The following is a 16,618-nucleotide window of genomic DNA, read 5'->3' as shown; positions in this document are numbered from 1 at the left end:
TGACATGGAAGATGGAGCAAGCTTGTTTTCTTCTGCTCTGGAGGGCAGGACCCAAACCAATGGATTCAAGTTACAAAGAATGAGATTCTGATTGAACATTAGGAAGAGCTTTCTGATGGTAGGAGCTATTTCAGTGTACCAGACTCCCCTTGGAAAGTGGTGGAAGCTTTTAAGCAGAGGCTGGATGACCGTCTGCCATGCATGCTTTAGTTGAGATTCCTGCATTGCAGGGGGCTGGACTAGATGAGATTTGAGGTCCCTCCAAACCCTATACTGTAGTTCTATGATCCTAAATATGCCTGACACTACCAGAAGCCCAATAAACAAGCCTGGGAGGCCACTCATGGAAGCAAGCTCTACAGTGGAGAGAAAAATCACCTGTTTTAACTCTGAAGGAAGTGGTGGCATGGAATTCAAAGCAGGGCCTCCTTGGATACTCATAAAATATGCAGGAGTATATACAGGAGAAGGCAGTCCTTAACGTAACGTGGAACCAAGATGTGCAGGGCTTTAAAAAGGTCAAAATCTGGAGTTTCAGTTTTGTTCCAAAGCTAAGGAATAGCCAGTGTTGTACAATGTAGCTATCAAGGGAGAATACATGATGAATCTATGTAGATTTAATTCAACATAGTCTCAAAACTCACATGATCATTTATCAGATCCAAGTGAAGAAATGGGTAATTACCTACACCCTTCCTGAGAAAATGTTGCACTGACATTAGATCATTTCTAATTTTATTTAAAAAATGATTTCACTTTGTACACATTTTGAAGAAAGCATAATATTCCCCAATATACCTTTTAAAATTTGTTTTTAGACAAGTAGGTATTTCTTCTGAAATTGTCCATTTACCTCACGCCTTTCTATTTCTTTTCTCCTTTCCTCTTCTCTCTGGCGTTCCAGCTCTCTCTGTTTTTCTAACTGTTTTTCTAATTCCAGTTGCCTTTTCCGTTCCTGCTCCTGCCGTTCACGCTCTTTCCTCTCCTGCTCTGCCCTTTCTAACTGGGCAAGGCGCTCTTGCTCTTTTCTTTGCTGCTCCAAAAGGGCTTGTCTCCGCTTTTCAAGCTCTAGATTGCCACGTTCAAAGTTCTCACGTTTCTTATCTTCAAACGTTACTTTAAGAAAAAGAATTACAGTAAGAAATTAGTTTTGGGGTGTGTGTGAGAGATATATATATATATATACACACACATATACACTGACACACACAAATACTACAATACAAGACAATACAATACAATATAATAATACTATAATATCCAACTGGAATTGACTTTAAAATATTAACAATTTGAGCAAACATCCTATTTTCATTCATTTCAGTATTCCTACAGATGGTTACACAAGACAAAAATATTCTAAAATGTTTTGAAGTTAAATGGACTTGGAGTGCGATAGGAAAACTTCTCATTTGCTAAAAATTCACCTCCATGTTGATTACAATAATTTGTGGAAGATAACGGGTTTTGCTAGTCACAACTCTTAGGCACAGACATGCAGTTCCTCTCTGTATATTATACTGGTCATTGTAAAGGTGTAAAGCAGTTAAATAGGAACTAATTCCTATGAAACATATGAGGCTATCTTTAATTAAGACCTCATAGAGAAATAGTTGAAGTACTAAGTTAGCATGCTCTCCACTGGATAAATGAAATTTATTCATATCAAAAAGGACCCGAGCAGTCAAAAAAGACCCTTATGGTACTACAGCTATTACTGTGCAAAGAGAATGCCACAAGGCTCATGTAATGTGGGAGGAGCCCATGATACATCTCCTTCCCATGCATGTTTTCAGGAGCAGGAGGCACTAATATTGGAAAAGGCTGTATTTCAAGCTTCTCTCCCACGAGTTTCTGACATTAGGGCACCATGAACATAAGAAACTATATTGCAATTATGAAGGTAACATCAGAAGATACTGAAAGGAAGGCTACCATGAACAAATTTGACAATCACATTTGCAATTTGCAGGTTCATTCAAACATTCTCTTGGTTCAGACAGACACAAATTACCAAAATTCTAACTCACACCAACACATATCTTCCAGGAATTACAGCACTTCACCTGTTGACTCCAGGTGGCATTCCCCACCCCCATTCCCAAATGTTTTAGTGTCTCCCCAAAAGATGGTCAAAGTGTGCTTATTTACAGCAACACTCACCAGGCAATTTCTTTTCTAATTGCTGCTGTTCTTCTTCTAACACTGGTTCTTCTGGTAACCTTTGGTCTGTGGACACCGAACTTGCAACAGATACACCACTGCCAGAGCGAACTCTTCTGTCAGGAAGAGATAGTAGGTTAAAACGTGTATATGAATAATGCTTCTGTTATTAATTCCATTACGATTTACTTACCTAGTCAGAGTGCTGTGCAGGCTACTAACTTACTCATATAAAATTAAAATTCAATACCTTTTGGCATAAGTAAAACTGCAACAAGGCCTGCCTTGAAAGCCACCAACAGGCCAGTTTACCTATCTGTTGATTCCTCACCATTTAATTCATATATAAACCAATTCCGCTTACATTGTGGTGGGTTTGAGAGATAGTATTCTGTTTGTGATGGTGCATTTAATTTGCAAGCTAGTCTGGGCAAGTTAATGTGCATGTGTGAATCAATTGTATGACCAATCACAGTCAATGTAAATACTAGACTATAGGAGGCAATTTCTACTGTGGCCCTAGGCACACAAGTACTGCGCACATCTTGTTTTTTAGTTTCTTTGCATTTGATGCAAACAAGTCATCCAGTGAATTCATTATGAGATTGCATGTCAGTGTTTCACACTGCCACAACTTTAAAAGGATTTGTGATGCCATGACACACTACAATATGCATTCATGATTAATGATTGGGACAATGCCATGAATATTTCAATCCAGGCTAAAGAAAAGCAGTTTTCAATACACACAGTCAATGTCTGTACTGGCCTAATGAAATATTTAATTTAGCTACCTTAAAATGATGCATTCACTCAAAAATAACAACTACTACCATTCTTCAGTACAATTTCAACAAAGAGAACAACCAACTTCAACATAAAGGAAGATGGCTCTTTTTTTGCATAATGCACACAGGAGATTATAACATTAACCTTTTCTTAATGCATTTTTCAGAAATCAAGCAAAAACATAAATAATCTTCTAATTAATCACGGTTCAGAATTAAAATCAAAGCTATAATAATTTTACCTAAATGAAGGAGGAATATATTCTGGAGACAAGACAGGTGGCAATGGCTGTCCTGACATAGCCATATCAATTAAGTGCATAGCCAAAATAAACTCTTCTGCTGTAAGTTTTCCATCCTGGTCAATATCTGAAAGATTCCTATTGAAAAAAGATCCAATTACATGTTTGGAATTTTTGCCCACTATCAAAACCAGGAAAAAACACAATCTACAACACCTGGTCCTAGAAAAATACAGTATATTGAAAACTTTCTTAGGGTGGGATAAGCTCTGTTTCTGGAAAGCCCTGCCAAGTACAGACTAAACTGTCATATTAATAACAACAAGGAAGATGACTGAAAAAGTTTAAGGATATGGAGAATAAAAGTAGCTCTGACGCTTAAAGTACAATTTAATGAAAAATATTTACCATATTGTAGCCAATTGAGCTTGTGGTAAGCTTGACTGCATAAGGATAGTTCTTGCTTGTGGACCTAAAGCATTGGAAACATAAGACCATGAAACTGACAAAATGTTCAAATTTTAGTATTTGATTTTCAAAACAGTCACTTATGTGATAAGCTTTTAAGATCTTACAGTATCTATTTTCAACATAAACAGTAACACTGGGTCAATCTTTTAAATTGCAACAGAAATAAAGCCTTCCAATATCTACCTTTCTGAAAGCTATCAGTCTAATTTTATGGGAAAGGTAGATGCGCCTATTTAAGTAATGAGTGAAGTTGTATATAGCATTTTACACTTTGAGTTGCCACAGAGTTTACTGTGGGGAAGCTGCACATTTGATGGTCCTCTTGAAGCAGCTCTAAGTCATAGCCAGTTACCACACCAACCCAACAATGTCCTCAGATTTATTTACATAGTTATATACTCTGCTTCTTATTAATTTCAAATACTGTCCACAAACTACAAACAAACACCCATAATACAATCTAAATAAACCAATACAGTGGTACCTCGAAAGTTGAACAGATTCCATTACGGAAGTCTGTTTGGTTTCCAAAATGTTCGGAAACCAAGGCGCAGCTTCCAATTGGATGCAGGAAGCTTCTGCGTCCAAAGAGCGTTTGCAAACTGGAACAATCACTTCCAGGTTTGCGGTGTTCGGGGGCCAAAACATTCGACTCGCAAGGAATTCAAGATCCAAGGTACAACTGTACAACATTAAAATACAGTACCACAATAACAATACAAAGGCTAGAGAAGAAAGCAGTTATTTTCAAACTAACTAACTAAAAAGTAAAACACTGCAGAAGAGGCAGTGGAGGCAAACTTGGCCTCTTCGTAGGAATTCAGAGCAGGGCCTGAATCAAAATGCTGCCAAGAGTGAAGATGGCACATACACAAGATAAGCTGTTCTCTAGATAATCAGGACCCAAACTGCGTAGGGACTTGTGACAGAAGAGTGAATGTTTGGCAGTGGGACAGAATGCTGGGTGGAGTTCAAGTGAGTAACAAGGAGAATGACAGTCAAAAAATGACAGTTGAAAAGAATAGTGGCTGAAGATACAAAAAGAAAGAGGGAACGAGGTGAGAGAGATAATGAAAGCATATAATAGCACCATCATTAAAGAGATTTGTGTTAGAACAGCATAACAGAACTCCGAGTATCCTGTAAAAATGATTACTTTTTCTGGATGTTATCTTCCTTAAATATTTGTTTTTGTTTTAATTATCTGTGTTCTGGCCTGGGTGGATTCTAGGGGAAGTCTGCCTCCACCCATATATGTAGCAGCAACAGGTATGTCAAGGGAAGTCTGAACTCAGCGAGCAGGTGAATGACCAACCTAGTGACTTCCTGGGGACAGGGCCATAGGGGTCGGCAACCTAAGGCCCACGGGCCACAAGTGGCCCATGGGGGTCATTTTACCAGCCCATGAGCTGCCCCTGAACTGAGCCACCCACTTGGTGAGTCCCCACGTGCTGCGCTAAACCGGCGCAACACAGCATGGGGACTCACTTTTGCAGCGCTGGAAATCACGTCTGCGCAGACGCAGATGCTGGAATTTGCGCGGGCGCCCGCTCATGGGAGAGAAGCTGCACAAATACCAGCTTGCCTAAATCAACCTAGATAGCTGAGAGTAGGATTTATACGTGGAATTTGGCAGCTCTGACCCTACTGAGCTTGAAACGTCTTGTATCAAGCATCTGCTTATGTCTGAGCTGCTCATATATTGTCTGCTGTGTTTTTTAAAAGCCTGACTCATTGTATGCTAAAAAAATTTACATATATTACACACATAAATGAGTCAAGCTCCATGATGTACTATTTCTGCACTTTGAAGAAGCACAAACTCAGGACAAAAGGGAGGAATGAGCTAAGATGAAGGCATGTCTGGCAAATCCTCACTGTGATCAACTCCCACCTGGAAACCTATGTCCCCACTGTGAAAGGTCATGTGAATCCAGAATTGGCCTCCACAGTCACTTACGGACACATGGTTAAGACCATGTTCATGGAAGACAATCTTACTCAGCCACAAGTGATCTCCACAGAAAGAAACTATATCTGTAGCATAATTTTTAAAGTATATTAATACATGCACATTTTTATACAGTTATATGCACAGGTGTATGTATATTTTTATGTGCTGGTTACTTTAGAAAACTTAGAGTGTATATGTATATAATATTAAACTTATAATAACTCATATAAGGTAAAAATTGTTCATATTTTGAGTGTTAGAGGAAGTGAGAAAGCTTGCTTCTAATTGAGATTAAGAAACAAAACAAAACTTAGAAAAAAATAATCTATGCAGATAAGCTCAACATCAAGATTTTCATAAAATGGCAGAGTTGGGGGCTCTGAATCAGATCAAGGGCCCATCTGGTACAGTACCCTATATTCAGCAGTGGCCAACTAGATGTTGACTCACAGCAGAGCATAAAAGCCTTCCACTGCTGTTTGTTCCTCCAGCAACTGGTTGCCTCTGAATCTGGAAATTTCATCTCAGTATCATGGCAAAGAGACACTGATGGACCTGCTTCTTAACCCCTGCGCTACACAATCTCTAACACATTTAGCAGAGTCCACAAATTTTTAAAATTAAAAACGAAAGAATACCTGTTAAGTGTCCACTCATTGTTTTATCATGGCTATTGAAAAGCTGCCTATATTTCAGTCTTGATGATTGAGGAACAGCCCATTCTGCTGCTGGAGATGCACTGGAGTTATAAAACAGAGACAGTTATCCCATTATCATTCCATCACAATCAAACATGACAGAGCATCTGCTTAATTTTAAACTATGAATACATCTCTGAAACCACTCATTTACAACCAACCCCCTTAAACTGAATGGGAACATTGTGTCTGAGTAGCTGCAGGACTGTCACCTGTAACAATGCTGCCAAAGTGCATTAAAAAGAAAAAGAAAACAATAATACTTACCCAGGTACATCAAATGATTGTGCCTTTTGCAGTTTTGCATTTAACTGAGACCCTGCACCAGATCTACTGAAGGAAGAACTCTTTGGCAATGTGGCTGAAATAGAACAATTATGTTTTCAGGTCAGGGCAATTAAATATAAAGTACAGTCAACCAGTTAATGATACATAATACATTTTGGTAAGTAAAGGACAAGCTGTCAACTTCAGGAATTGTTTTTTTAGGTTAGCATGCTGCCTTTTGTTTTAAAATAGGCACTAAGACAGCTTACAACAAAAGCACTTTTTAAAAACAATAAAAAACTATAAGCAAAAGGAGAGAAAAAGAACACTAGAATGATACTGCAAGTAACACAGCTTACCAGGATGACCAAAAGCAGGTAGAGGTTGTATAACAGCTGGTGCTCCATTAGCAAGGGGGGGCACAGCTGCTGTAGGAACAGAAGATACTAAAGGTGGAGACATTCCCACTACTGGAATAGACGCCATTGGCACTGGAGCTACAGCCGTAAGAGGAGGCATACTGGGTAGGCCACCAATACCTAGAAGAGAGAGATTTTCATAGTTACCATCATTTACAAGTTGAATGGCCTTGGGCTTGCCAATTACCTCTTTTGTGTCTTCTACCAACATGGCTACTAGGAAGAGGTTGGAAACTTTCACTTCCATTTTCAACTAGCTTCTGCTTATTAGTATGTTTGACAATAACAATAACTTAACTTGGAGATAGGGACGCGGGTGGTGCTGTGGGTAAAACCTCAGCGCCTAGGACTTGCCGATCGCATGGTCGGCGGTTCGAATCCCCGCGGCGGGGTGAGCTCCTGTTGTTCGGTCCCAGCTCCTGCCCACCTAGCAGTTTGAAAGCACCCCTAAGTGCAAGTAGATAAATAGGTACCGCTTTATAGCGGGAAGGTAAACGGCGTTTCCGTGTGCTGCTCTGGTGCCGGTTCGCCGGAGCAGCTTCGTCATGCTGGCCACGTGACCCGGAAGTGTCTGCGGACAGCGCTGGCTCCCAGCCTCTATAGTGAGATGAGCACACAACCCTAGAGTCTGTCAAGACTGGCCCGTACGGGCAGGGGTACCTTTACCTTTACCTTTACCTTGGAGATATTGAAACAAGACAACTTCATAATCATTCAAAGTTAGGTCTTAACTATGCTTATTGAAACCATTGTTTGGGTTTGTATGCAAAAATGTAACTGCTTTTGATTGAAAACAAAGCAAGGTCTGCCAGTCTCTTTCTTGCTGTTGCACCAGGGGAGCAGAGTGGAGTGCAAGCCTCAAGGTTCATGCATGCAATACCCAGCTTATTTCCTTGTCCTAAGCCCTGGAGTACACCAGGGAGCTAAGTGGACTCCATGAGGGCACTCAGTTCCATCAAATCAAATGCAATGCTATCAAAACCACCTCAGAATCTCCTATAGAAATTGGGTTTACTCTGTATTAGACTGAAAATAAATACTCTTAAAAGATTAAAATGTGAAGATCTTAACAGTGAGAATAAACTAATATGCTGGAAGAACTGCTTGCAGAGTGGTGGTTAAGTATGAAGTAAACTGAATTAGGCCAAAAAACTAGTTTATTGGTGTAAATATTGTACACTATAAGGAAAAAAGGCAGGAAACTAAAAAACAAAACAAAACAAAACCCAATTCCTTGGACTGCTGAATGCAATCAAAAAGCAAAATTAGTAGTGTTTCCTCTTCTAGTAAAGGTAAAAGGTAAAGGGACCCCTGACCATTAGGTCCAGTCGCGGCCAACTCTGGGGTTGCGGTGTTCATCTCGCTTTATTGGCTGAGGGAGCCGGCGTACAGCTTCCGGGTCATGTGGCCAGCATGACTAAGCCGCTTCTGGTGAACCAGAGCAGCGCACGGAAACTCTGTTTACCTTCCCGCCAGAGTGGTACCTATTTAACTGTTTGCACTTTTATGCGCTTTCAAACTGCTAGGTTGGCAGGAGCAGGGACCGAGCAACGAGAGCTCACCCCATCGTGGGGATTCGAACCGCCGACCTTCTGATCGGCAAGTCCTAGGCTCTGTGGTTTAACCCACAGCGCCACCCGTGTCCCTTCCTCTTCTAGTATCTCTGATCAATGTTGCACTTGATAGTACTATGACTTTTGCAATGACTTTTGAGAGTTGACTAGAGCATCAAGAAACGGGGGAGGGAGGGGAGAAAGGCAAGTAAGATACCACATAAACATAAATGAAGTCTGCCCTTACCAAATCCTGGTGCAGTAGAAATGGCAATGGGAGGCTGTATCATAATAGGAGGCAATGCAGAAGGAAGCTGATAACCTTGAAGTTTTAGTTTGATAAGTTTCATAGCGATAGAAAACTCCAGCTGGTCCATTCTCCCATCATTGTTCATATCTGCCAGAGCCCTACATACAAATAAAGGTAATTCATGACTTGCACACCCTTCCAAAAGATGTAAAATAAATAAATAAATAAATTTGAATCTACACTACATTTATGTTATAAAAATAAACAATTTTGCAAATCAATACATTAAATAATAATATTGTTATATGCTACCTGTACAAAATGATGCAATTCTGCTATATTGTACAGATCATATTACTACAAAGATAAAGTGCTGCACTGCAGCTCAGGATGAAACACACATGTTCTGTGACCTGGCACTAACATCAAAGGCAGCATCCGTATGTAGATTTCTCTCCTGTACATTTACCCTTATGATGGCATTATTGCCTTTTTATATGTTTCCTTATGTCCACCATCAGCAGTCAGTAACACTGAGCAGTGGTGGACAAAAACATTATGTTGTGATGCAGGTATACATGCCCAAACATCAAAGAGGAAGGAGGGAGGGAAAATTCAGTATCAGATTATTTTCTTTTGATGTTAGTCTCAGGTTGTCCATAAAGTTATTATTCCTCATATTATTTAGGTGCAATGTTTTTACTTCATCTGTATTTCCTACCAATTCCATAAATTAATGCCCTGCAGAGAAAACAACTATTTAAGACTATGCAAACAGTACTATTGCCTAACAGAAAACACAAGTATAAAATAGTCAGCCCAACTAATCAAATCCAGCTTGAATGTTTAACATAGTAAACAACCTCAAGGAAGCCTGTTTTATCACCTTCTAGACTGAGAACTTCCTCAGTCAAAGGTGAACTAGATGTCAGTGACTCTAGAGTATTGTGGCTGCAAAAGGAGAGATGGAAATACAAAGTCCAGGAAATGATCTGATGTTAAAAATATTTAGTTTTTCCACAAATGAAGGTGGTATTAGATTTCACAGAAATTGTAAGATCATGGTTACAACAGGAATAGTGTAATACTACCATTTAGTGATTTGTTTGTCTTCCCTCCCTCCAGTTTTCATATGTTTCAAGATGAAAGACTGACATCATTCTGACTTGAGTATAAGGACACTTCAAAGTCTGACCCTAAACCAGGCTTCCTCAACCTCTGCCCTCCAGATGTTTTGAGACTACAATTCCCATCATCCCGGACCACTGGTCCTGCTAGCTAGGGATCATGGGGGTTGTAGGCCAAAAACATATGGAGGGCCGAAGTTGAGGAAGCCTGCCCTAAACCTAGAGTGCTATTAAGATACACATCATGTTTGTATTTAATATAATGCTACTCAACCTTTTTCCTTTTCAAAAACAACATGCTTACTCTAGGGGAGGAGCCAAAGCATAATGCTTTGAATGCAAAAGTTCCCAGGTTCAAAAGCCCTGCCCTCCTCAGCTAAAAACAGTGCAATAAAGTGTTAAAAGAAACTGTATAATCAGCAAGGAAACAAATCAATTACATAGTTGTAGGTGAATCTCACACAGACACCACAAAATGCAGCAAAACACAGACTTTCAGAGAAAATACCTTAGACAGAAAAACAGAACCTTGAAGAAAGAAAGAACCTTGAAGGCGGGGACACTGAGAGGAAAATGTAACCAAAATCCTCAACACAGAATCACTTGTACACCCAGTGACAAAGCTCACAACCCTGAACCAGAACAAAGATCGCACACTGAACCAGAACAAAAGACCAGAAGAGCATCAGCGAAAACAGGTCTGCTTCAAGTGAGGCAGGAAAAACGAACTGTCACACCAAGGGAGGTGATGACTCAGAGATTCCCTTGAAGTGATGACATTATTTCCCGCTTAAGTGACTGAAGGATTACAAACCACTTTGTGGTGTCCTAGTGTCCACTTGAGAATAATACTGAACAAAATAGACCAATGCTTTGACTCAGCTTCATGTGCAGATTTAATTAGAAGTAAGTTCTGCTGAGTTTAATCAGTTTTACTGGAGTGTTGTATTTTCCATTGTAGTGTCTCAAAATGCTTTCCTTATTTAAGATGTACTTCTATCACCATTTTACAACTACACACAGGTCCTGCTATTGGAGCACTTGTTATCCAAAATGACCACTTCCTTACTTCTTTCTGTTTGCAGGTTGGCGGTGGGCAGAAACCATGGAGAAAGGGAGGGGGGAGATGTGACAAAACAGAGCAGGAAAGATTGGACTGTGAACTGCTTTTGCTTTGTATTCTGCTAGTTGGCTGCAGCAGTTTGGGGTGGAAACCAGGGAGGGGGGAGACTGGACAAATCATATAGATAAGAAATATTTCCATAGCATAATTGGAATGTATTTGGAATTTATTTTTATTTGTATAAATTGTACAACTGGGGTAATATTGGAGTAATATTAGAAAACTAATAAAAATTTATTTGGCAAAAAAGAAAAGAAAAAAGAAATGTTTCCATAGGAAATAATTGAAATCATCAGCTAATTATGTGAACACTCATCTAACAATCAATTTCCTGGGGGCATGTTATGTTTGGATAGTAAGACCTGTGTGTAATTGAGTTATAATGTAAATGGTCTTCCATCAATGCAAATAGTGCTCAGAAAACTACTTGGAAACCCCTAATTGAGGTCCCCCTAGTCTCCAAGGACAGACAGAGATGTCAAAGAGATGCCAAGTTAAAACAAAGACACGGTACAGACCAAGAGATACCCACTACTTTCCTGATGGTGAAGAGGTTGAGTGTAGAAAAGACCAATAAACCTATTGGGTTGAGCTGTGTCTCTGGAATGTAATGAGTGAATAGGCTCAGAGCAAATGGCCTAATTTCTGGCTATGCTTCTTCATGCTACTATCAGCTTTTTTTGCTCCTTCCCAGGTAACATTTTCACAAAGACAGATCATAGCCACAGTCTAGAGAAATGGTCATGGAAAACCTCAGCAATCTATGGCAATAAATTCAGTAACATATTTATTACTTTATGAATTCTGCTCTGGTGATGTCTTGTATCTACCATTTTCAATGTTTGAAATGTAGCACATTGAGCGATATGTCTCATTTCAAACTGCAAGTGCCACAAATTACCATCTTGTTTACTATGATTAAATAAAACCTTTGCTTTCATTTGAAGTTTATGTTATCAATTCATTAGCTACTCGGGAAAATATAACCTGCTTGGTCTCAAAAAGCACTACTGAAAGTACGTTGAACTTTTGTTAATTATGAATGCTCACCAGAGGGAAGGATACACCCAACAAGTGGTTCTCAGGGAGTACAATTATCCTAGTAAAGCAAAAATCCAGTAATCCAGATTATACCTGCTTAAATGCAGTTACTGTCTTCAGAACCATTAAAGTTTGATTTGAAAGCCTACGTAAGACACTTCTTAATGGATTATTGGCTTGCCAACTACAAATACTGTAAGAGACCAGTAAAAGAAGGATTCAAGCAATAGATGCTATACTGTTTGTTAGTTCTACACATTTTACAAGAATTTAAGAATGTCAACATACATTCTACAAGTCTGTACAAATGTAAATATATATTTTTTTATTTCATCTTAAAGCACAACCACCTTTTGCATCACCATGGCTGTCAAATTTGTTTGCAGTATCTTTGATTTAAAACAAGGAAACCTTTGTGACATAGCAGTCCTTAGCAAATAAGTTATATGCCAAAACTTTATTAAGGCTTCAACAGATATGCATATTTAAAAGGCAATTACACAGAAATCCTAAAATTCAGTAAATAAAGGCAGTTTGCAGGTCAGAGCTTATGCTTTAGGGGACTTGTTGCTCTTCCCTAGACAATAAAAAAACTCGCATGTATAGAATTTCTTTCAGCTTCTAATTTTAGAATCATGCTTCTACTTATTCAGCAAGTATTTCAGGTGGTTAATTTAAGGCTGCCTACACAAAGATATCAGAATGCAGTTTCTCAACTGCTGTATTCATGTTTACAACTTATTTCATTTCTTCATTTCTATTAGTTCTTTGGACTGTTAAAAAAATGGTTTCACAAAGACCTCAATGAGAACCATTTTGACAAAAGTCCTTGTCTTGAAGATTAAAAGTGCACTTTCAATAAAATAGATGAAATGTAACTGTAGAAAGTTAATATATTGCTTGTGCATTTTTTGTCTGAAATAAACTCCTGAAATTTACACTTACCATATCTGTGCTAAAACTGGTTGAGGTAACCCAGACTGGAAAAAAAAGTTTCTGGCTTGATCACCTGTCAGAAAGGAGGAAGTATTTCAAATGGAATGTCTTAAGAATGATAAGAGAACCAATGTACAATAAATAAAATTTCTAGGTTGCACTTTTAGGGTGTTCAGTATACTGCCAGTTATCCTTACACCAGGGATGGGGAACTTGTAGCTCTCTGCTTGTCACTTGATTAACTCCAATCATCCTTGACCCAGGGTTATCCTGGCTGGGGCTAATAGAAGCCCCTGCCTTTTATCAACCATGTACGGTAGATCAGTATTATATAAACTGGAGGCAGGAGAGATTACGCCATTGAGCAATCTGCTCCCTTTTGCCTTGAAGGAGCCTCTACCTTCAGAAAGAACCCTATGTCAAGTTCAGTCTGGCCGCATCCATCAGTCAGAGAAAGAGCAGCTGTATGGTGCCTGCTTACCTCCTCCGTGCCAGAAAGAAAACTTGGTTCCAACTACCAATTGCCCTGGGATTGCAGGACTGAAGGGAAGAACTCTCTGGCCTTGGCTTTAACAAGAGGAACAATGGCTGGATTATCAGCAGCACCTCTGTTGTCCAAGCAAAACCAACAGCAAGGGAAGAACACTGTGGCTCAACTGGATGTAGTTGTCTGATTAGAGCTCTTTATTCCTCGCAATGTCAAACCAATATTCTTTTACCTCTGCTTCCCTTCCCTTGTATGCTTTGTGTTTTTAGTTTGTAAGGTTGAGGGACAGGCCTATATCTCATCTTTATTTATGTGAACTCCTCTGTGATACAAAAATTATAAACAAATAAAGAGGGTGTGATCTGAACTGGGCACTTCCAAGCCCCTTAGCTACAATGCCACACTAGTTTTTAAAAAACCACACTACAGCCACCAAAGACTACATTTTATTAGATGAATACTGAGATATTATATTGAAATGTGTTAAAGGGGACGTGAACAAATTCTGAACTGAACATTACTACAAACTGAAACATCCTCACTTTAGTTACCAGGAAATTCACATCGCATTAACACCAGCTTAGATAAAAGGGAAACATATGGTTCCTGCTGTCTCTCCATTGCAGCAACTCTTCCTTTATTTGAATTATGTGCCTCGTGAAAGTGAGAAAGCAAACACTTTCTCCACAGAAACTGTTCTTAAAACATATGAATGACGATTTCTCATAAAACTTGGATATGCATTAATGTTCTTTTCATTCAAAAATGTGTGGCTAGAAGACACAGCAACACAGAAATGAGGCAAAACTGCCAACTTGTTACATTTTGGGGGATAAGATTTAACCAGCTATGGTCACTCTGTAAGTCTGATCAAAACCTCCATTCCTTCTAGTAAAAGGCAATCAAAATGATCTAGGGGGCTTGAGCGACTTCCCTATAAGGAAAGATTAAAACACTTGGGGTTATTTAGCTTAGTGGGGAAAATGTGAGTAAAGAGGAAATATAGTAAATGTGTATAAAATTATGAATGCATACAGGAAAGGAGATTCAGACTAAACAAAGAAAAACTCCCTGATGGTTAAGAACTGTTCAACAATGACACAGACTTCCTCGGATAGTGGTAGACTCTCCTTCACTAGGAGTTTTAAAGCAGAGATTGGATGGCCATTTGTCATGGATGCTTTAGTTGAGATTCCTGAATTGCAGAGGGTTGGACTAGATGACCCTCAAGCACAACATGAAGACAACATTATTCCTCTTTGGTTTATCCCTGTATATAGAATTAAGAGGTACACTACCTCTGAACATTTTACTACTGTGACTAGTAAGCGGCACTTGTATTGAAGAAGCTGGGGTGCAGCAAATAGAAGAAACATTGGCTGATAGGGCCAAGGGAAGTTGTGGTGGATCTTGCAGAACCAAATGTTTGGAGGCACCAACCATCATTTTTATATTAGCAAACTGCCTCACTTTCATACTACATCTGCTCCTCCTTTCTGCCGCTTATGGAGAACCATGCAAGAGGCAAATTTGACAGACAAGAATCAAACACATTTCCTCCCCCCCCCCCCATGCACAAGAGAGTCTGCTTCTCTTTTATTTAATAATATTATAATTATTCTAGAACTTAGATTCCAGTATGAAAAATAGGAGATAATCTATGAGCTAACTATACATATGATCAGAATCACAGAAATCGCACAGCAATGAGTTTTGTATTTTTCCTAACTTCATTTTGGCAATGCATTTACAAACATTTCACTTCAACCATATATTTTTAAAGGACTGGTACTTCCTCTGCTTCTCCTTGCAGTCTTAGAAAACAAGTAGCATTGCTAAGTTGCCTCTTGGATGCTTGATCTGGGGCAGCCCAAGGAAAACCTTAAATTGCATGATGGTGCATATTTTCGCAATGGAAATTACACATGACAGCTATGGCATTACCAGTGATAAATCCAGATATTGGTTTCAAACTGTGGAACTGTTGATCATGTTTAGCTCTCTCTTCCACAGTTACGGCCCAGATGTCCAGGTTGCCTAATTCACAAGAAATAGATTGAGATATTGTCAGGAAAAATAGGCTTTACAAATAACAGCATCAGCTATTTTCTCAATGTGCTTTGAAGAATCTAAACACTTGCAAAAAAGCCCTCCACCACAGTGGCTGAAACAACTCTCATTGCCTCATGGGATGCTGAAGGAAGGAAAGCTCAGCAACTGTTATAAAAGAGACCAATAAGCATATATCCTTGCTGTGCATACAGCAAGCTGGTAACACAGGCTGCTAGCAACACAGCTACAGCTTGCTGTTGAAGATCTAGAATCTATGAATACAGTTGCCAGAACCCATTGGCAACCATAAATATCGTTCTGGTGATCAAAACAGTAAAAAGATTCTTGTATTACAAGATAGTGGTTTAGTCTTTTAAAATGGCATCAGGATGTATCTTATGCTAAGATGCAGCATCACTGTATGGGTTGGTGGGAAGAAGTTGTTACAATGCACACATCCTCTACCCTGTAACATCCCTCTAGTCAGCAGCAGGTACTTGAACAAGAAGCAAAAAGCCTGATTTCCATCTAACTATTGGAAAAATGGCTACCAAGGCCAGTCAAAATGTGTGAATCTCCAGCAAAGGTGGAAGAGTTGGATCAGCAGGTGGGCCCCCAACTAATGTAAGGCATAAACCCCCATCTACCGGTAAATTGTATGACACAATCTTATCAGACCCCTGGGCACAGGTTATATTTGAGCAACAACCTCTTGCTGCCTTTACCTTCAGCCATCCCCTGCATCAGCCTCCCCCACTTTCAACAACCACCCAAGAACACTCAACACATATAAGCAGTAGGGTGCTTTTTTCAGCAACTGCAACTACACACTAAGTTTATTAGTGTGTTCAAGCCCAACTATCTTTTCCTCAGGAAGCTGGAAAGCAAGCATGAACAAGAAGCATGGGGGGGGGGGGAATCCTAATACTTACCAGCAAAAGGTGTTGGAAACTGAGCCATGGTTCAATCACCTTTAACTTGCTAATAGATGCCTGGGGAGTAAAGAGTGGCACATTAAGACAAGCAGGTATACAAAAACAACTCCTT

The 16,618-nt window shown here is 39.4% G+C and overlaps 1 protein-coding gene across 4 annotated transcripts in view; it reads right to left on the bottom strand.

The window, feature by feature from the left end:
• The window catches only part of ITSN1 (intersectin 1), an 87,340-nt gene that overhangs the window by 51,262 nt on the left and 19,460 nt on the right, over positions 1 to 16,618 (bottom strand). For 3 of the 4 annotated variants that reach the window (XM_053386636.1, XM_053386634.1, XM_053386638.1), the window contains exons 2-12: positions 16,504 to 16,563; positions 15,464 to 15,556; positions 13,042 to 13,105; positions 8,803 to 8,963; positions 6,943 to 7,122; positions 6,584 to 6,677; positions 6,257 to 6,357; positions 3,602 to 3,665; positions 3,194 to 3,331; positions 2,164 to 2,279; positions 854 to 1,116 (exon numbers count right to left, since the gene is read on the bottom strand). In XM_053386636.1, the coding sequence (XP_053242611.1) occupies positions 854 to 1,116; positions 2,164 to 2,279; positions 3,194 to 3,331; positions 3,602 to 3,665; positions 6,257 to 6,357; positions 6,584 to 6,677; positions 6,943 to 7,122; positions 8,803 to 8,963; positions 13,042 to 13,105; positions 15,464 to 15,556; positions 16,504 to 16,531 (1,302 nt within the window). In that variant the 5' untranslated portion in view covers positions 16,532 to 16,563. The remainder of the gene's footprint in view (positions 1 to 853; positions 1,117 to 2,163; positions 2,280 to 3,193; positions 3,332 to 3,601; positions 3,666 to 6,256; positions 6,358 to 6,583; positions 6,678 to 6,942; positions 7,123 to 8,802; positions 8,964 to 13,041; positions 13,106 to 15,463; positions 15,557 to 16,503; positions 16,564 to 16,618) is intronic. The other variant, XM_053386637.1, reaches the window with a different exon arrangement.

The sequence above is a fragment of the Podarcis raffonei genome, chromosome 4 (assembly GCF_027172205.1).
Source record: "Podarcis raffonei isolate rPodRaf1 chromosome 4, rPodRaf1.pri, whole genome shotgun sequence".
NCBI lineage: Eukaryota > Metazoa > Chordata > Lepidosauria > Squamata > Lacertidae > Podarcis > Podarcis raffonei.
Note: the sequence above shows the minus strand (reverse complement) of the source record. Positions and strands in the feature narration are given on the sequence as shown.